This window comes from Podarcis muralis, chromosome 1, assembly GCF_964188315.1.
Source record: "Podarcis muralis chromosome 1, rPodMur119.hap1.1, whole genome shotgun sequence".
Classification (NCBI taxonomy): Eukaryota; Metazoa; Chordata; class Lepidosauria; order Squamata; family Lacertidae; genus Podarcis; species Podarcis muralis.
This window is the reverse complement of record NC_135655.1, coordinates 116382882-116404103: the sequence shown is the minus strand read 5'-3', so window position 1 is coordinate 116404103 and position 21222 is coordinate 116382882. Positions and strand designations below refer to the sequence as shown.

Genomic DNA, 21222 nt, shown 5'->3' with positions numbered 1-21222 from the left:
TTTCTTTGCTAATGAGTCCCAGGTGATGCGGACGTTCAAAGAACCTTTTTGTTATTTCATTTAACTCTTTGCATTGAAATATTGATCTCTTTTAACTCAGGAGAAACAACTGACCTGCGGGGCTAATCCAAACGGCTCTCAAGTAGACTGTGAACTTGGAAATCCTTTCAAGAGAAATTCTTCCGTAAGTGGTTTTTTCTTATAGAGCCAGTGCCTCGCGTTACAGTGGTATCTTGGCTTTTGAATGTAATACGTTCTGGAAGACCGTTCGACTTCCGAAGCGTTCGAAAACCGAGGCACAAAGGGCTGCCAGCAAATTCAGTTGAGAAAATTGAAAAGAAGCCGTTGGACTTCCGAGGGGTGTTTGAAAATGGAAGAATTTACTTCTGGGTTTTTGGTGTTCGGGTTCCTAAACGTTCGTCAACGGAGACGTAGGAGAACCGAGCTTCCACTGCGTTTTAAAACCAGTGTTTACTCAACATCTGATAACTGAAATGTGCTCCTTTTCTTCCAAGCTAAAATCACTCCCCCCAAAAAGCTACTGTATTTTTCTGTGTATAAAACGTCCCCATGTATAAGATGACCCCTATTTTTTTTAACCCAAACGTAAGAATTTTAAGTTGTTTAGCTTTTTGTGGTGGGGTGGGGGAGGTCACTTCCGCCAATCGCTCACCCGCCTGCCTGCCACTGCTGACTGCTTGCCACAGCTGCCAATTGTCTGCTCACTTGCCATCACCAACATCCCACCCGCCCACTTGCCGCAGCTGCCAATCGCCTGCCCGCCTCACCACAGCTGCCAATCACCTGCCCACTTGCCACAGCCAATCGCCAACAGGCCTTGCCGCAGCCACCAATCACCCACCCAATCGCCGCTGCCAATCTCCTGCTCTTGCTGCTGCCATTAATCGCACGTCCCCCCTCTGCTTTCACTTTATAAGACGACATCCAATTTTTGCCTATTTTTTTTAAAGCAAAAAGCATTGTCTTATACATGGAAAAATACGGTATTCATTAACCATCTAGTCAGGACAGAAACTTATAATAGCAATCAAAAGTAATGTGAAGGAGCATCTTACAGCTGATATGTCAAAGAAAAGATCAGACACAATGCAATGAAGCACAAAATTAGGGCATTATATTTATACCATAGTAAACAGAGCAACCCAAACCCCGGCCAGGCATCGGGGGGCATGATGGATTGGCATAGCCATCACTGCATCCCTGTTAACTCATGCCAGCCAAGGTGGAAGGCAGGAGAGACCAAAGCTGTCTTTGGGGCACATAGGTCTGGAGCTGGCATAGTAACCAAGTGATGGAAATGGGACTGGCTCCTGGGTCTGTCTCCATCCCTGGAATGCCTTGTGGGAAAAACCCTTGGAGTGATGGCAGAGCTCTTCCCTCTGCTCCAGATTGGTGTCCCCTGAACACCGTTAAAAAAAAAAATAAACATCTTTATTGAAAGTTCATAAAGTACATAATTATATGTGTACTAAACATGGTGAGACGTAAATAAAAGAGAGAGAAAAGAAACAGAACCCGTGTAGAAAGGAAAATAAAGGGGAGGGGACCCAAACTATACTTTACAAAGTTGTTATTGTACTTCACCAGATCTTCACCTACTACAGTATTTGTAAGAATGGATTCCAAATATCATTGAATTTGTCCATGGCAAGTCTGTGTTTATATGCAAGTTGTTCATATGTTGTGAGTTTGTATAAGTCTTCAATCCAATCGTAGAAGGGAGCCGCATTTTTATTTTTCCAATTATCAATATCAGTCTTTTTGCTGTGGTACGGACACAGAGGGGACGCGGGTGGCGCTGTGGGTTAGAGCCTAGGACTTGCCGATAAGAAGGTCGGCGGTTCGAATCCCTACGACAGGGTGAGCTCCCGTTGCTCGGTCCCTGCTCCTGCCAACCTAGCAGTTCGAAATCATGTCAAAGTGCAAGTAGAGAAATAGGTACCGCTCCGGCGGGAAGGTAAACGGCGTTTCCGTGCGCTGCTCTGGTTCGCCAGAAGCGGCTTAGTCATGCTGGCCACATGACCCGGAAACTGTACGCCGGCTCCCTCGGCCAATAAAGCGAGATGAGCGCCGCAACCCCAGAGTCGGTCACGACTGGACCTAATGGTCAGGGGTCCCTTTACCTTTAAGGACACAGAGAGTCCACTTGTATTGCCTTTTTGTAAGGTTCCATGTGCTGGGTATATAATTCAAAATGGTATTTTACTCTGTAAATGTAAGGCTGTTCCGTACAGTTCTGCTGATAGTTTCAGTTACCTTCTGCCAAAAATATTTCAGTATAGGACAATGAAAAAACACATGTCGCCTAAACACCTTGCTGAACATTTCATAGTCAATTCAAGTATCTAGCCAATAACTGCCAGCCCCTTAAAGCATCTATCAGAATTACCTATCTAGAACATAAAGCAAAAATTGATATGTCTCTAATCTATATTAATCACTTTGCATTTATTCCATTTCTCAGGTTACATTCTACGTGATTTTAAGTACAACTAAAGTCAATGTCGATACCAAGGACTTGGACATTAATCTGAAATTGGAGACGTAAGATTTTAATTTTTTTTAAAAAAAAGCATTAGTTGCTTTTTCTAACACTTGTAAATATTCTGAAATGGTTGTGACTTGTTTGTGAATGCGGCATAATTATGACATGGAAATGGTTAGTGGTTTTAAAAACAAAGCAGAAAAAACAAGTGTCCTTTTGTTTCCTTTTTGTTGCAGAACAAGCAATCAAGTTAATTTAGATCCAATTACCGCTAGTGCTAAAGTAGTTATTGAACTGCTTTTGTCACTCACAGGGTAAGTGTCTTATATTTAGCATAACAAATCAATGCTAGAGACAATCCTTTTGTGATGGCCATTAAAATGTGATGTTTCTTTTAACAATAGGGTGGCTAAGCCTGCCCAGGTGTACTTTGGAGGCAACGTCATCGGTGAAAGTGCTATGAAATCTGAGGAGGAAATTGGCAGCTTAATAGAATATGAATTCAGAGTAAGTTGATATATATATATGAAGGAATAGTTCTAGCACCTTCATTACACATCTTTAGACGCAAAGCGAAAACGTTCCTTTTCAACCAGGCCTTTGACTTGTTGACATCTGATGTCTTTTTAAATGTGCAGATGTGTGTGGGTGTTATTGGTTTGTTGTTGTTCTTCCTTTTACAATGTATTTTGTTTTGTAATGTTATCAGGGCCAGATTTAGGTTTGATGAGGCCCAAAGCTACTGAAGGTCATGGGGCCCTTTATATGTCCAGCTTTCCTTTGTCAACAACAAATTGTCACCATTTTTTGTGTGTTTAATATATGCTATATGGTAATTTATGGACCTAATAGGTATCCAAAGCCATTTGGACATGTTGCCGTGCAACCAGTCCATGCAGAATGCAGGCACCCTCTATATAGAAATGAGCAAACCAGTGATATTTTAGGGAGCAGGCTAGCAGGCGGGGCCTATTACTTACATCATAGGAACCCACACAACACAGAACACTGTTGCTGTATGTAGGCTTTATTTTATTTGTTTTTTTATCTTACGTTTTGGAAATGTACATCCAGATTTTTTTCCTTTAACTTTTTGGGGGTCTCCAAGAGAGTGGAGCCCTAAGCTATAGCTTGTGTTGCTTATACGGAAATACGGCCCTGAATGTTATGTTGGGAACTGCCCTGAGATCTGGAGATGAAGGGCGATATGCAAAAAACCCACAACCAATATCGATAATGTCTTGTTGCATGAGAAAATGCATGTTTGTTTTGTTTTTAATATTCTTGACAGATAATTAACTTGGGCAAGCCACTGAAAACATTTGGCACTGCTTCCTTGGACATCCTGTGGCCAAAAGAAATCAAGGGAGGCAAATGGCTGCTGTATTTGGTATCTATCAACTCCAAAGAGTTAGGAGAAGTCCAGTGCGAACCTCGGAATGAAATAAACCCTTTGGGAATTAAGGTAAATAAACACTGCCTGTCCGAACATTGCAGGGATTTATTGGGTGGTGATGCTGCTCTATATACTTTTGACAAGCCTGCAGAATTCAGTTCTCCTGCATAAATCCAACTACTCAGTTGTGTTAATCTTTTAAATCTTCTATAGCAGGGGTGGCCAACTCCCAAGAGACTGCGATCTACTTACAGAGTTAAAAATGAGCAGTGATCTACCCCATTTTGGGGGGTTCAGGTCATAGTTGCTGAGCTTTTTTTAGGGGAGCTAAAGTTGTTTAGCATCTTTGTTGGGAGTCTGTGATCTACCACAGACGTCCCGTGATCTACCGGTAGATCACGAATCTACCTGTTGGACGTGCCTGTTCTATAGCACACTTCTTTAAAAAAAGACCCGACTGCATTTGTATCCCTGTTCATTTTTATAGATGTCTCGAAGTTCAAGGACAAAACGTCAAGTCGCAGAGAAACAGACAGAGGGTGGCAAAAGCTTTTCTTTGTTTTCAGAAAGAAAATATAAGACTTTGGTAAGCATTTGCCTTAACCTGTTACCAGCTGCTTTGTATGCCTCTCTCTCCCTTTATTTTCCAAATTAGTCCCTTTGTTTTCCAAATTAGTCATCAAGTATTTATGCAGGGAGATATTAGGCATAAAGATTTTGAATTCCTGTTGAATAATTTTATTGAGTTACATGTAACACGTATTTTAAAAATAACTGTTTTGAAATTTAAAGGATTACAGTCGCTTGTCACCTTAAAGATGACCACTTTTATCTGGACATAAATGTTTGCAGATTAGAGCCCAATTTATTAGTGGGCACTAGTCTGTGACAGTTTATGTCCTAATAAAATGATCCGCAACATAACTGGCTGTGTTTAACTATATAAATTCTTTATACATCATATAAACATAACTCTTTTCACATTATCTAACCGAGTAGAAGCAATAAGGACCAACATTTAGAACAGGAAATACAAATAGATCAGTTCTTATATACGTAATGTCCAAATAGAAGCTTTTGTGTTCCACGTATGTACGAATGAATCAGATGTGAACCATACTTTCCAAAGGCAGATGTGGAACATTACAAAGAAAAGATAATCTTTTGCAAGTACTGCTCCTTAAAGTTGTTACGTTTGACACTTGTATTCGTTAAGACATACGTGGAACACAAAAGCTTCTATTTGGACATTACGTTTAAAAAAACTGATTCATTTCGACATACGTGGAACACAAAAGCTTCTATTTGGACATTACGTATATAAGAACTGATCTAGTTATATTTCCTGTTCTAAAAGGTTTCTTTGTTCCCTTTGGCTGCAAAACAGCACATTTGGCAGAAACATTGGGTATTCACCTTAAAAGTATGCACTTAAAAAAAAGTTTTGCGTATTTAATGCAGGAATGTAACAAGGAGGCAAACTGTGTCACCATAAGATGCCCACTACAGGGACTGGACAGCAAAGCATCTGTTGTGTTGCGTTCAAGACTGTGGAATAGCACTTTTCTAGAGGTATGCTCTGTTAACTTGTCTTAGATAGATTCCCTGTTCAGGGAAGTTTTTAATGTGTGACATTTTAATGTATTTTTAATCTTTGTTGGAAGCCGCCCAGAGTGGCTGGGGAAACCCATCCAGATGGGTGGGGTACAAATAATATATTGTTATTGTAATAATTATTATTTGGACCACCTCTTTTTATTTTACCTAATCCAAATCTTTCTTTCTTTCTTTCTTTCTTTCTTTCTTTCTTTCTTTCTTTCTTTCTTTCTTTCTTTCTTTCTTTCCTACCCCGCTTTACCAGGAGTACTCTAAAATGAGCTACCTAGACATTGTCATTAGAGCAACCATCAGCATCGCTGCGGCAGATAACATTAAGCTGGCAAACGAAGCTACTGATGTGAGTCTGTGACATTTCTTTTAACGATGGAGGCCGTACGTTTTCGTAGGCAGGGAGGGAACTGTTCCTTCGGGCACAAGGCACGCAGCATGTTCAACAGGGAATCCTCTTTCAGCCTGAGGGCGGAATTCCCTTCTGGCTGATTTCCCATATGTGTGGTGGGTGGGGCCAGGGCAAAAGTGGATGGAACCACAACTGTAAATCTCAACTTTTTACAGTGGGCTGATTTCTGCACACACGCCTTCATTGCAGGGAATTTGACCATCTGGGTCCCTTCTAACTCTACAGTTCAGTGAGTCTGTGCAACTCTGCCCAGGCAAGCAGGAAGCACTGTTGGTAGTGCGAGGATACAATCCAGCCTGGCAAAGACACCCGAGGAGGCTGCATAGCAGGGGGAGTGAGAAGGGTGTAGCCTGGAGAGAGGGGGTGTGGATGGGGAAAGCCAGATAGAGCTACTCCCCCCCCCCAAATAATATTTATTATTTTCAGTAAATAAACATAGTAAAGAAAGAAAAGATTAACAGTAATAAAGACAAACAAAAAAGAAAAGAAAAAAGAAACATACAACATATTACCACTTAATTAATTAAAATTAAGTACCATCCATCTTCATAAACATAGTATTTGACTTCCTCAAATCTTTTCCATCCGAATTTCTTAGTAATTATATGTAGCAGTTTTCAATATCAGTGTTTCAAAAGACCATATCACAGTCCTAATCATATTACATAGGTTTCCTTATCGTACATTTTCTTATTTATAAATTTAATTCCATTTTAATCCTAGGCCTAATTGTTTCTTTCAAGTGATTACATATCTTTAATATTACAATATTTATTCAAGTAGTCTTTAAATTTCTTGATAGAGCTGCTTTTCAGGGCTGCATTTGCCCCCACCCCACCAAACCTAAGATTTCCCACTTTGCTGTAGACCAGGGTTTCCCAAACTGGGGTCTCCAGCCATTGTATGGACTACAACTCCCATCACCCCTAGCTATCAGGACCCAATGGTCAGGGATGTTGGGAACAGTAGTCCAAAAACAGCTGGAGACCCAAGTTTGGGAAACCCGATTGCAGACAATACTGGGCTAGATAGCCCGATGGACTTGCTTGGGTATAAGATAGCCTTTCAACGTTCCTACTTTTAGTTGCTAGTAATAAACCAACTGAAAAAATGGTTTAACACTGCCCACTATGATTCCATTGCTCAAAAGGATGCAGATTTTTAAAGTTCAGCACATTGTGCTATCTTCTCCACTGACATCTATGTACTTTCCCAATCTGTAGGTGCGGGTGACGGTCTTCCCTGCAAAGACAGTAGCTCTGTATAAAGGGGTGCCTTGGTGGATCATCTTAGTAGCTATTCTCGCAGGCTTGTTAATGCTTGCTCTGTTGGTATTCTTGCTATGGAAGGTGAGTTGTTTTACTAATATGCTATTTTAATATGTGCTCCACACATCATGGGTTGGTTTTTATTTTTTTTTACAGATGGAAAGATACCACCATCCACTTTGTATAGGGAAATGTCTTTCCTTTGGTTGAGATGTTAAGTGAAACAACTTGCCTAAACAAGCAAGTAGTAGGATTAAAAAACCAGTTTTAATGTTATAATTATTTGTGCTGAATAATACCTGGTGATAATTTTAAACTCATGCGCATTTTGTTTTTTTGTAGGATAGCATTTATCTTCATAGGATGTCAAAATAGTATTTATAACATGAAAATTAATTTTGAGACTTGTTATTAAATGGGGAAGCGATTCCTAATTTTAAAATAAATATGCATAGACATGACTCAATCTCGTTAGGATTGAACGTTGGCACTGAGGCTATTTTTTTTAACAAAGGACAGGATTCTGAAATTAACCAAGATCATAAAGGAGACCACATGTAATGCTACGCCAAACCATAGCTTAGCACGACCAATCAAATGTCCAGATTCCTGGAAAGAATATCATGACTGCCGTGTTCCTCTAATACTGCTCCTTCTGCACTGCTGTGAGATAAGCTATGGTTTGGCTTAGTGTTCCATCTAAATCAGACCCGCGGTTTATCTCCCCCAAACCACAAGTAGCAAGCCATAGAATAAACCTTGACTACTGTTCATGGTTTATCTGCAGCATGATAAATCTTGAGTCTAGATTTGGATGCAACCAAGCCACGCCATGGCTTATTTCACCACAGCATAGTAGAAACAGAACTAGTGGAAGAACAAAGCAGCCACAATCTTCTTCCCAAGAAACCCACAAATTTTCCTCATTCGTGCCAAGCTATGATTTGGTTTAGCTTTTTTCTGTATGAACTGGGCCAGTCTCTTTCATGATCTCGGTTTGCTTCAGAATCCTGTCCTTTGTAGATATGTAATAATAGCCTAGCGTTATGTGTGAACCAGGTCACCATCTTGAGATGTTTTTCACATATCTACATCTAAACACGCTCTGTGTGTGTAAGTGTACATGAATGTGCTGCCCCTTGCATCAAAGGATAATTGATAAGCTCGCTACCTAATGGACCCAATCATTCTCTGTGTGAAGTGTTGTTGCCCAGGTGTATGGGGATTCAATATGTCACCCTTTTCACTACCTCAGTGTGCAGGACGATGCCATGTGCCAAAAACCTTACAGGAAATGGGGGGTTCATGAACACCTCCCACAGTTCTTCCTCTCAGTGCTGTTCAGATTATTTGAGGTCAAGGTGTTGAGTTGCCCACACAAAAAATGGGACACAGAAATTCCATCAGAAACCTTTTTATACATAGGCCAACAAAAGGGGGGGGGTCTTCACAGTCACTCCCTCTTTAAAACACCCATTTGATTTCTCAGAAAAGCGAATCAGGTTTTGTTTTCTGCTAGAGAAAACAAACATTATGTGATTTCAACAGTGCCAGCCTCATGCATGGAGCATTTATATCCGGTTCCTCGTATTTTTTAAAATGGATGTTTGCCAGCCTGCTGATAATGTATAATGTATATAACTGAAAACAAGTGACAAAGCCAGCAATGGAAAAGTCCTACTGCAAGCAAGTCAGCTTCAAAGGTTATTGTAGAAATGAGACATAATTGGATGGATATTTTAACATGCACATACATCTGGTTCACCTTTTCTTTTTTCTTTTTTGCTTTTCACATTAGTCCATAACATTGACTAAATGCCTTGCTTCCTTATAGTGTGGTTTCTTCAAGAGAGATAAGAAAGATCATTATGATGCCAAATATCACAAGGCTGAAATCCATGCTCAGCCATCTGATAAAGAGAGGCTTACTTCTGATGCATAGTATTGATCTACTTCTGTAATTGGTAATTGATCAGTTTTTTTTGAATTTGTTAGCTGCTGCGGAACATGCTTTTTGGTTGTGGTGGCTAATGACTGGAAGCTTGCTGCATCTGTTTCCATTAATTGCTGCGTTTTCAAAATATCAATTTGCGCTTGCTTATGTCGTTTATAACCGTCTCTCCCTCTCTCAATGCACGAAGACGCAAATCCTTTCGTCAATTATTTTTAACAGCTGTTTACTTGTGCGTTCTTCCTTGAAATTCTGAAGGCTTTCTGCCTAAGGGTGGCAATCTAGCTTCTCAACATGTAGGCTCATGATCCAGGTGACAGATTGGGCCCATGGAGCTATGTTATTCTGCTATGGAAAAAAAGGAAATGTTCTAAGGAGTCCCCGGGCTCCGTTCCTCATTGAGAAGATGGGTTCTATCAGGAGCAAACTAGACATGATGTTAAAGGCATCTGCACTCTTCAATATGCAGATTGTAAAAAAATGGAAATAGCATCATCTGGAAAGAAGAGGGGATGATAGATAGACGATCAAAGACCAGCTTGCATAACACAGTAAAAACAGTGTTCATAAAGATAAAATATTCAATCAGAGCAGATTGCAGCAATAGCTCATGAGTTAAAACCGAGATATAATACATACACCCGTACAACTGAGATTTGGGCTACCATAAAAATTGACCCTGAGGCACCCCAAAGGACGACTTCAGCATTTCCCTAGTAAACTATTTTATTCTAGAGGATGATCTGTGCCTACAAATCTGGGTGCAGAATCTGGCTACCAGCCAGGTTGTCTTGTGATCTTTGCCTAAGAGGAGAGAATTAAGTTTAGACTCATCTGAAAGACTGGTGAGCCTCTTCAGCAAAGGATCAGTGGTGTCTCTATGAATCTCAACATAAAAAGGACACCTGAAAAAATATATGTTTGGGGCTTCCTATTTCCCCTAAAGGAGAGGGGATGATAATTGTCAGGATCCCTCTGTTCTCCGAAGTTGCTGTTCACCTTGGGAGGAAATCCTACCTTGGGTGATTCCTGCACCCACCCTGGCCAAAGCAAATGTGAGCTCCAGAAGAGGGATTTTCCGCAGCAAAGGAGGAATTAGTTAAATTACCCCTTACCACATGCTGCAGTCCCAATAATGATCAGTCCTAGCCCTATGGCTGATGCTAGATATAATTTTTAATACCTTCACATTAAACTAAATGCAAAAGTTGAATGTCCTATATAGTTTGGCCCAGAGGCAAGCTTTCCTGAAGGCCACCTCGCCCAACCGCAACGGATCTTTCTCTGCAATATGCAATAGAGGATTGGATGTGCCCCACATAGATCTATGAGGATTTGACCTCCTGCCCCATGTTAATGCGTGTGGATCCTAGGACATGTCTGAGAATCCTCTGCAAGTTGCTGGGATTCTGTAGCTGCCTTAGAGGTAAACTGCTGTGGGAAGGGAAATTGTGGAGCCAAGCTGCCATTCATTGGCAAACAACGAGGAGCTAGGTAACTCCAGCTCGCTCACCTAGATATAGGAGCATTTTCAGATGTGAGGCTTGGACAACAGCCTTGGAACCTCCTGTGCTGTTTTGTTTGAATGTGAGTTGATAGCATGAGAGAGAAAGCATGAGAGACCTGAATAGAAATGAGCACCGATCCCAACTTTAGCTTTCCCACTGAAACGTGAAGCAAGAAGCTCTAAGCCTGTGTGTGTGGGAAAATGGTTTTCTTCCACCGACTGCGGTGCAAGTTTTCATATAGGTAGTTAATGAAACTATTAGAGGTGGTTCAGTTAAACCTGCCTGTGGGTTCTTTCAACATTAAAAACAATCATCACTATGGCATTAGCATTTTAAGGTTTTACTTCCCCAATCCATCACATAGTTAAAGCTGCAATCCTGTACCCATTTACCTGGGAGAATGCTCTGCTGAACTGAGTGGGACTTTAATCTGAGTAGACATGTATACGATTGCGGTGTGTGTGTGTATGCGCGTGCGCGCATGTGCATCTGGACTGTGGGCTGTGATTGCAGTCCACAACAATTAAATCAATGTGAGATTTGACATAGGCTTCAATATAGCATGAGCCATACCATATATAGATTGTAGGATTCTAGGTATGTTTTGCTCCTGCGCTCAGAAGTTCAATAGCTCTATTAACCACTAATGCATGCCGAAAGCCTTTATTGCTGGTACTGCTTTTTCTCGTAAAGGGCTGTTCTCAATTTGTCGATTTCTGTGGGAAGTGTATGGTAAATTTTGAACTTCTGTTTTCTATCCTTAAATATGCATTTCTCCTCTGAAGCTTGCCTTCTGCATGATGCCGTGTGCTGCTGCGAAACCTGAAGTCATATTTAAGTAAATATTATATTCTGCTTGCTGGATCGCCAGGACAACCACTTTGATCTTTAATGTGCAAAAGCATTACCTCTAAAAGAAGCTGAAATCTGTAATCTGGTGCCCATTTACCATGAGTGAAAAATCGGAGGAAAGCTAATGCCTGCGGATCTTTGTGCTAATTCCCTATATCCATTGGTGGTCTTCAGATCTTGTGAGATTTGCAGAAACCAATCAGAAGCACCATTAAGCAGAACATTCAACCTGCTGGACAGTGAGATCCCCAGCCAAGCTCAGCTTGAGAGACTAGAGAAAAAGGCCCTTCCTGCGTGGCATGCACTCTCAAGACCTACAGGTCCCAAAGTTCCTGCAGGCATTCCTCATGCGTAGGCGAGAGGAACCAGCAGGGCCTGTCCTTAGAAAAACGGGACATCTCAAGGACATTGAGATCCCAGGGAAACAGGCGATGAGATTTACAGGCCCATGGAAGTAAACGAGTTAGGCTTCTGGCCTCCAGAGTGCATACCCTGTTTCCCCGAAAATAAGACTGTCTTATACTAATTTTTGCTCCCAAAGATGCACTAGGTCTTATTTTCAGGGGATGTCTTATTTTCCCATGAAGAAGAATACGGTACACATTTATTGTTGAATAAAAAAAAGGAAATTTATTACCTGTATACGGTACAACACCTTACGGTAGTTTCGGAGGCCTTATATTCCAGGGAGGCCTTATACAGTGGTACCTCGGGTTAAGTACTTAATTTGTTCCGGAGGTCCGTTCTTAACCTGAAGCTGTTCTTAACCTGAAGCATCGCTTTAGCTAATGGGGCCTCCTGCTGCTGCCGCACCGCCAGAGCCCGATTTCTGTCCTTATCCTGAAGCAAAGTATTTAACCTGAAGCAGTATTTCTGGGTTAGCGGAGTCTGTAACCTGAAGCATATGTAACCTGAAGCGTATGTAACCTGAGGTACCACTGTATTACAGCGAGAGGCAAAACTGGAAGTAGGTCTTATTTTCGGGCGATGTCTTACTTTCGAGGAAACAGGGTAGAATAAGCAAGGCTACCCCCCCCTCCCCGCAGGGATGGAGAACAGTGCCTACAGGGCATTCCTCTCTTGTGTATTATTAATTATTTGTCTCTTGTGTATAATCAACGCATGCCCTACTGTCTTGTCTGGCGGCTGGAAGTAGAAATCGGGCAGCTGGGGGCGAGAGTCAGCATTCATACCAAGCTAGGAGGGAAGGCACTGGGAAAAAGCAAGGCTGAACAGCCTCACTCTTCCTCCGAGTAGGATGTGGCTTTGAGGCAGTCAAGTGGTGAGAGGGGTGCTTTCCACTTCTTGTTGCCCCCAGCCTTCTGGGAAGTGAGAAAGCCGATCGCTTCCCTCCCTCCCTCCCAAAGTTCTTTGGAAAAGTGGGGAGCCTTGCACAAGGGAAGTTTTCACTGCTGGATGCCTTTCAACTGGTCTTCATCCCCTTACTTCATCCCTTGTGAATCCTCAGTTTGTGCTAGAGCAGGCATAGGCAAACTCAGCCCTCCAGATGTTTTGTGACTACAACTCCCATCATCCCTAGCTAACAGGACCAGTGGTCAGGGATGATGGGAGTTGTAGTCCCAAAAACATTTGGAGGGCCGAGTTTGCCTATGCCTGTGCTACAGAGTTGGGTTTTTGTTTTTTTGGAGGAGAGGGGAAGAGTTAGGTTTCTGCCTTTCTATCCAAACTGGCACAAAGTGAGGTGCCATTCCCCATTCTGCCCACCTCACCCCCAAGTTCTGATATGCAGAACTTGAAATCAATATTTTGCTCTGTTTGTCACTTAAGAAATTCCTTACCACCACCAGAGACCATATTTGTGAGACCTTGGCTCTACAGGGAACTGTTTTCATAGTTTACTAATATAGGATTATTAAACCAGAATCCACAAACTCACCTTTTAGCTTAACAACATACAGAGTATAACTATGTTGGCTCAACTTTTTTTCTTTTTTTAAAAAAAAGTATTATTTTTATAAGGTAGATTTGAGATTAATGGAAGTGATTTCTATTTACCTGCTTGGATTGCGCTCTTTGCCGACTCCTGCTGCTGCTGCTGCTGCTATATTTGGGGTGCTGCATTTTGCCTGTTCTCTTTAAAGGAAGGCTTGTCTGTGTTCTGCCGGCGCAAAGACGTATCCGCACATCTAACTCCTGTCTTGGATTTCCTTCCCCTATAGTGTGGGTTCTTCCAGCGTTCCAGGTACGATGACAGCGTCCCACGCTACCACGCTGTAAGAATTCGGAAAGAGGAGAGGCAGATCAAAGAAGGAAAAACTAAAGAGAATTATGCAAAAAAACAGTGGATCACGAAATGGGATGAAAACGAAAGTTATTCCTAGGGATCACCCCTGAACTGAAGGCTCATTAAATTAAAAAAAAAAGTGTATTTGATTCACATGATGGAAGGATGGAAGTCCTATGTAGAGAAACAGCTGCCTTAAACAAAATATTGTTACTTCTATACGAAAGCATTTTTTTGTTTTACAGACCTAACATTTAAGACTGCTTAAACCAATCTACATGCCTTATCTAAAATGTCCAATGTTCAAAAGTCATTTCAGTTTTAATCGAAATTATCAGGCAGGAAAGGAAGAGGGGAGAGAGTCTGTCGAGGGAAAATAATCTCAGGCTGCTCTGTCTCTGTCTGGAATGGTTGAGCCAATTGTGTGGGAGAGCCGATTGTCCAAGAGCTAAATAGAGATGAAGTAAGCAGAGATATGTGGCTTATTAGAACTCTTCTGCGAGAATTTGGAGTGTGCATTAGTTTGAACTGCATGTTCAGTCCTGTCTCAACCTGGCTAACCTTCTTGCCCTGTTTTCTTGCATACCTGAGCAGCTAACCTATGAAAGATACTATGATCATTTCCCTAAACATGGGTGCTCTTTAAGATTTCAGTTCATTGGTCTTTTGTTATTTAAATCTGTGTCTCGGTGGAGGGGGATATCGCCTTGCATGGAACGCAACGTCACTTTTTGTGTGAGGAGAGTCCAGCCACACAACACTACACAGACACATATATGGTATGAGACTTGAGTGTGACAGAGTGGCATTGCCTACCTCTCACATTTGTGGCTGCAACTTCCCAGTGGTAGCAAACCAAGCATTAACTTTGGAACATGCTTTATATTTCCTGGTTTTTAGGGGCATCCCAGCCCCCAAAAAAACCTGGAAGATACTCTCCCTTGCTCTCATGCATATGGAAGCTGGTTGTAAGTATTCACTTGCGAGAGACACTCTGCAAATGGTCGCAAGTTTATTCCTTCCCATTTCTAGGATTAAGCCATGGCACTGAAAATAGGTTGTAAACTTTGATGGGAGTCTGCTAAAATCAAACCTTTCACTTTGCCCATGTAAAGTAACGGGTTCTTTCATTTTGGGGGGAATGTATGGCTTGGATTTTGAAAGGCTTTTTTTGTTTTTGTTTTGTAAAAAAAAACAAAACCCCACAATGCAGCAGAAGCAAACGTTTCCTGACATTTTGTCAAGCTTTCGTACATTTGGTTGGTTGTTGGGTTTATTTGTTTTTTGTTTCTGCCAATACATGTGTATGTGTTCTTGTAAAAAAAAAAAAAGAAGTATGCATTCAAGAACCGATGCAAATTGGTGTGGCTAAATTTCTAAAGGAGAGGTGAAGCTTAGCTTTGTCTGGAAGTCATATTCACGCAAAAGCCATTCCTTCTGTCTATGAATATATGGAGAATAGAGGATGTTTCTCAGTAGTGAGAGCATGGTGCTTTGCATGTGTTTAAATAGGGTTGCCACATTACCCAAAGCTGGTTTTTTTTTAAAAAAAGCCCTCGCCATATGTCCAGGTTTTCCCGATTCATTTGGCCACTTCAGGAAAAATCCACCCTGACTCCATTTTGCAACCCAATTCCCGCATGTGTCCACGGAAAACCTGGACGTATGGCAGCCCTAATTTAAAGGCACTCTTTCCTTTAACTACTGTACTGATCCTACTGTGGCAAAGGGAGGGGAGTTTTAAAATTACTGCCCTGCCACCCGAAAAATCACCACCCACCAACATGCATAGCGGCATTGACATGTGTACGTCAGGTAATTTTGAAATCTCCAACAAGTGCAATCGTATACACGTCTACTCAGGAGCAGGTCCTGTTGAGTTCCATGGGTCTTACTCCTAAATAAGCATCTATACGATTGCACCCTAAATCTGCTAATTCCTTGTCCTAACTCTTGTGCGCAGCCATGGTAGCCAGCATTATCTTAAAATGTGCAATAGGCCATCTTCCAGTCATGCTTTTTAAAGATCAGTTTGTGTGCCCCTCTTGCTCACCCCAAATATACACAGGTTTGTTTTTCAAAGCTTGAATATTGGTTGTACTTTTTGTATATACTGTAAGTCATTCCTATATATTTATTTTTACCATAAATCTTTGTCTTTGACTAACTGTTAAGCCAAAGATTTTCTTTTTTTAATGAACTTTAAATATAGTGAGCAATAGTGTGTAAGAGTTCAGGGTTTAAGACCAAACACTTTCCACCAGATGTGCCAATTCTTAAGCCTTTGGATACCAACGACTAAAACATTCTTGTAAAATCCTTCTTTATACATATTTCTGATTGTGTAATAGAGGAAGTATTGTATCTTCAGAATAATTTGTGCACTAATGCATACCTGCAGATGTTTTATCTATAGAAGTTTTATATGACTAACTTATGTGGCAAGTGTTCCATGGGTGGGTGGGGGGACGGGGGGGGGGAGGTTTTCTAGCTTTGTATTTGCAACAAGATCAACTACTGCAAATGTTATCGCACTTGAAACAAAGGATAAGCTACGAATAAATTTAACTATGGATCTTCACCGGTCCAATTTAAGACTACTGACTAAATGTCCTAAATACCTAAATTTTGATTTTAAGAATAGTTCCATACAGTTTGATACTTGTGATTGTAACCAAGGTATTTGCTGTTGTTGTTTTTTAAGCTACATCTCTATATATTAAAAAAGCCCTCATTGGTACTGATTAAGCAAGGATCATAAATGTGCTGTAACATTTACTATATATGAAATATCAACCGAAGCTTTAGTATGTGCAGATAGTTTGAGATTGGGTGAAAACTATGCAAACTTTTAAATATCTATCGTCAGGGACCAGACTCTATATGCCTTACAGTTACACTACAAAAATAAATAAATAAAAATAAATCACTAGCTGCTGGTGATTATTGTCCTTTCCAAGGCTGTCAAGTTCAACTTCTTTCATTCCACCTTGATCTGGGATCACTCAGTCAGTAGAGCACGAAACCCTTAATCTCTAGAGTCATGGGTTCGAAACCCATGTTGGGCAAAAGATTCCAGTGTGGTGTAGTGGTTAAGAGCGGTAGTCTCGTAATCTGGGGAACTGGGTTCGCGTCTCCGCTCCTCCACATGCAGCTGCTGGGTGACCTTGGGCTAGTCACACTTCTCTGAAGTCTCTCAGCCCCACTCACCTCACAGAGTGTTTGTTGTGGGGGAGGAAGGGAAAGGAGAATGTTAGCCGCTTTGAGACTCCTTCCGGTAGTGATAAAGCGGGATATCAAATCCAAACTCTTCTTCTTCCTGCACCGTTGCAGGGAGTTGGGCAAAATGACCCTTGTGATCTATTTTCCAACTCAAGCCTTCATAGAATCATAGTCTTCGGACCAACCCAAAAAAAGAAAAAAAAACTCTGACCACGCAGTTTATATAAAAAAGTATTAATTTTCCCCCAAAAAAGCCTTTTTAAAAAATTACATATTTAAACTTATTATTGCCAAACCTCATTTACCAACTCCGGTGCCTTGCAACGTATTCCACCAAATACTGCTGCTTTGTCTCAGCTAAACAGGGTCTCTTACAAGAGCCTCATAGCAGCACTTCTTAAATCATTATCGTTCTGGATCCCACAGCTATGGGCTTTGAAACTTGAAAAGGCAGAACTTTAAAACACTACTGCATCTTCTCATTAAAAAAACATACAATTGTAATTCTGGTGCCTTGTCAAAAAAAGTGGGGTGCAAATCCATAGGCAATGGTAAATTAGGGCTGGTCTTTATAATATAAAGTGTCATTTCAAGTCACGTCACTGGTATATATATTCATTTTATACATTGACTGTCGCTAACATCAAATGTTAAATCACGGCTAAAAATCACCTGTGGATATTTGTATAAAAAGTGTGAAATAAATTTTGTATGAAAAGCTCTTTCTGTGACGGTGTATTGTGTACAACTTACTCGTTTTTTATTTCTGCAAACATGTAACCAACATTAAGTCTGGTTGGGGCCACTCCATACAGTATACAGCAGAAAACGCAAAATCAAAACAGCTAAATTAAACAAAACACTTGAGATTCAAATTATAAAATGCTTGGCATAGCAAAAGCTATGCTGTTCTCTAACCAGGGTATTTATGATTGTAGAGGCAAATCCAGAAAATCTATTAGTTTCAGACTCGGATTTAAACCGATTCCACCACTAAAACAATCTAAAGGTAATTCCTCCAATGGAGGATGAGATTCAGGAATCCTTACTATACTATAGAAAACTATACCTTTCCTGTATTAAATATAATTCAATTTATAGATTATATAATTTAGGCTGCAATCCTGTTCATTGCATTGAACATACTTGCTCTTGAGTAACAATGAACAGGATTTTCACTGTCAGCAACTCTTAACAAAACATACAGAATTGTCACAAAAAAAGGGATGTTGGACGCATGAGTTACTATGTTACACAACGTGCTATACAATCAAAATAGAATAAGGGGCCAGGCCAAGACAATTACACCAACAAATTTTCTAAAGTGTTTAAACTACAGTTTATTCCTAGATTAACTTTTATAATTTTCATATTGTATAGAAAGAAGGACATTTCCAGTATGCGCAGGGAAATATCACAAATTATACTATGACCCTGGAAAGAAATGATAAGTGGGGATGCGCAGTGTTGAATGTGGACCACAAAATTCTACCCTCAGTATTAGCAGAACGATTAAAACCATGGACTTTTTTACGCACAAAGATCAGTTAAATGTTTAAAACAACCATCAGCTGAGAGAAAATGAGGGAAATTAGTGTTGTTTCTTTGGCTGACCGACAGTAGGCTGTTGATGCAGAAAAGGCTTTTAATACAGCAGAGAGGCATTTTTATGAGGGAAGCTTTTGAGGGAACACTGCATGGGACCAGTTCTGAGAGCCTGGGTAGATTATATAGGGCCGCTTTGCTTTGGATTCTGAAAAATGCTAAATTTCACAACTCGGGGGAGGGGAGGGAGGTAAGGTTGCCCATTTTCTCATTTGGAAGGAAGTCCTAGCCAATTTAGCCTCAGCCTAAATAATGCAATGGATGAACATTGCCAAAAATTTCTGTGAAATCAAACGCTTTGGGAACAGATAGAACAAATAATTCAGGGAATTATTTGTGACTACTTTACCAGAATCAACAAGCTTGATTATTAAATATTTTCAGGAATGCAGCAAATGAGGACAATAAGGGGTTGGAGGGCAGGAACAAATCTTTGCAAAAAATACTTGAGTTTTTTTGGAAATTGTTGCTGGGGGAGGGGGGAGCCTGGTCATGTCAGAATTGACACAAATTTAAAAGTGCAGGCAAGTCATGGAGCTCTGAAGGGATTAAAAAAAACCCCATGTATTTTAGAATTATAAATATCCTCAGGAACATGCCTGACTGGAAATCCTGCCAGTGTTGGCTGATTATTTCCAAAAGCCCTTGTTTATACTTACGATCTATTCATTTATAATTTGCAGGGATTTCCTGTATTTAGAACTCGGTCATTTCAATTCAACTTTTAAACATTGCTTTTGTATGTTCTTTTGTACATTTCTGTTTTCTTACAAGTAAAATGTTTTTTTAAGTCCTGCTTAAAAAATAAAAAGGAACCTCCTTACACAGTTTCAATGGAACATTATTTTTTTTATTGGTAAAGGCAGGCATGGCTAGACTGTTAGAGACACTGCTATTAAGGGCCCCTCATTTTCAAACAATTGTGTTTAGGATTACGAAACTTAATCCTATACATGTACATGTGAAAAAGGACTGTAGTTTCACTAATGACAGATCAGGTCCCATGTTGTCATTATACCATTGCATTTGGGAGTTCCAGCCGGTTACGCAGCTGTGCATGATATACTTATTAAATTAGCATGAATAAAAAAACAAACAGATTTTACATGTGCACAATACAGTGGTACCTCGGGTCAAGTACTTAATTCGTTCCGGAGGTCCGTTCTCAACCTCAAAATGTTCTTAACCTGAAGCACCACTTTAGCTGTGCCGCCGGAGCACGATTTCTGTTCTCATCCTGAAGCAAAGTTCTTAATCCAAGGTACTATTTCAGGGTTAGCGGAGTCTGTAACCTGAAGCGTATGTAACCTTAAGCGTATATAACCCAAGGTACCACTGTATAGGAAGCAATTCTGTCACGCTGATTCCACATTTGACAGTTCAGGCAGATCTCATCAGCAACCAATAAATGGACGTGGTTTTTGAGAATCAGCAGCCACTACCAAAGGGAGGAACCAACACACAGATACATGAAAATGGTAGTTATGCAGTAAGGTGTGGGTCTACTGCACTGCAGAAAACGAAGGCCTTTTCACAGAATGTGTATGTATTGGCTATGTAGTACTCAGTGTAAAGGATGGGGGGGGGGGATTACTCAGTAAAACATGCATTATGCTTACTAATAACTAAGATACTGACCAGGTTGGGAAAGTAATCAAAAAAGCAGACTTCAATGGAATAAACTATCACGAAAGAACAGTACCTACTACTCAAAATTAATCTTACAATACAATCCTACTCTGCTGAGAAGTGATGTCTAGTGAGAAGTAAATCCAACTGGACTTGCTCTCCGATGTGCATAGGGTTGCATCTTTAATAATGTGCTATAGATTCCAATTCGAACCGCTGCAACGGTTCTGCCAACCTAGCAGTTCGAAAGCATGCCAGTGCAAGTAGATAAATAGGTACTGCTGCGGCGGGAAGGTAAACGGCATTTCTGTGCGCTCTGGTTTCTGTCACGGTGTCCCATTGTGCCAGAAGCGGTTTAGTCATGCTGGCCACATGACCAGGAAATCTGTCTGTGGACAAATGCCAGCTCCCTTGGCCTGAAAGTGAGATGAGCGCCGCAACCCCATAGTCGCCTTTGACTGGACTTAACCATCCAGGGACCGTTTACCTTTTTTTTACCTTATAGATTCCAATCCTGTCTGCCAGAACCGATTGCTCTAATTAACGTAGTCAAGTCCAAAAGACAAGGCTCCCACAACTGTAATAGTTAGTGTAAAAAGGGCAGTATCTTCTATATTTTCTTTTGCATTGCTTTTTATGTAACTGATAACAATTCATTAGCACTGTTCTGTTTTGCATCTGGTCACCCTACTCCTAACAGTCCTCACCAAGTTCTCTTTTTAATTATGATCGTAAGCATGTTTATGCAGCAGTCCCAATGAATTCAGTGGGCCTTACTCTGTAGTAAGTAGACACATAAATACGCCCTAATATAGGCCAGCCTTGAGTAGAACCTCCCAGAGCAGCAGCCAAAAGCTGTTTTCATGTGGGAACTGGGTGTGTGAGAGTCTATTTATGATGCTATCCCCCACGACTGACACATCTTTAAATAGCTGCAGGCCAACAACAAATGGGAAAGTTTAAACCTTTTTCAAAAAAATAAATGCAATGGTGAGAAAAACCTTATTCATGATTTTTAGC

General features: G+C 40.7%; 1 protein-coding gene across 3 annotated transcripts in view; it reads left to right on the top strand.

Moving 5' to 3' along the window:
• Positions 1 to 17689, top strand: part of ITGA6 (integrin subunit alpha 6) — a 63734-nt gene extending 46045 nt beyond the window's left edge. For 2 of the 3 annotated variants that reach the window (XM_077917019.1, XM_028749613.2), the window contains 10 exons: positions 101 to 184; positions 2486 to 2565; positions 2743 to 2820; positions 2911 to 3013; positions 3798 to 3971; positions 4390 to 4488; positions 5364 to 5474; positions 5764 to 5859; positions 7146 to 7271; positions 13682 to 17689. In XM_077917019.1, coding sequence (XP_077773145.1) covers positions 101 to 184; positions 2486 to 2565; positions 2743 to 2820; positions 2911 to 3013; positions 3798 to 3971; positions 4390 to 4488; positions 5364 to 5474; positions 5764 to 5859; positions 7146 to 7271; positions 13682 to 13843 — 1113 coding nt within the window. In that variant the 3' untranslated portion in view covers positions 13844 to 17689. Of the gene's footprint in view, positions 1 to 100; positions 185 to 2485; positions 2566 to 2742; positions 2821 to 2910; positions 3014 to 3797; positions 3972 to 4389; positions 4489 to 5363; positions 5475 to 5763; positions 5860 to 7145; positions 7272 to 9024; positions 9155 to 13681 lie in introns of all 3 variants that reach the window. The other variant, XM_028749614.2, reaches the window with a different exon arrangement.
• Positions 17690 to 21222: the final 3533 nt, after the last annotated feature.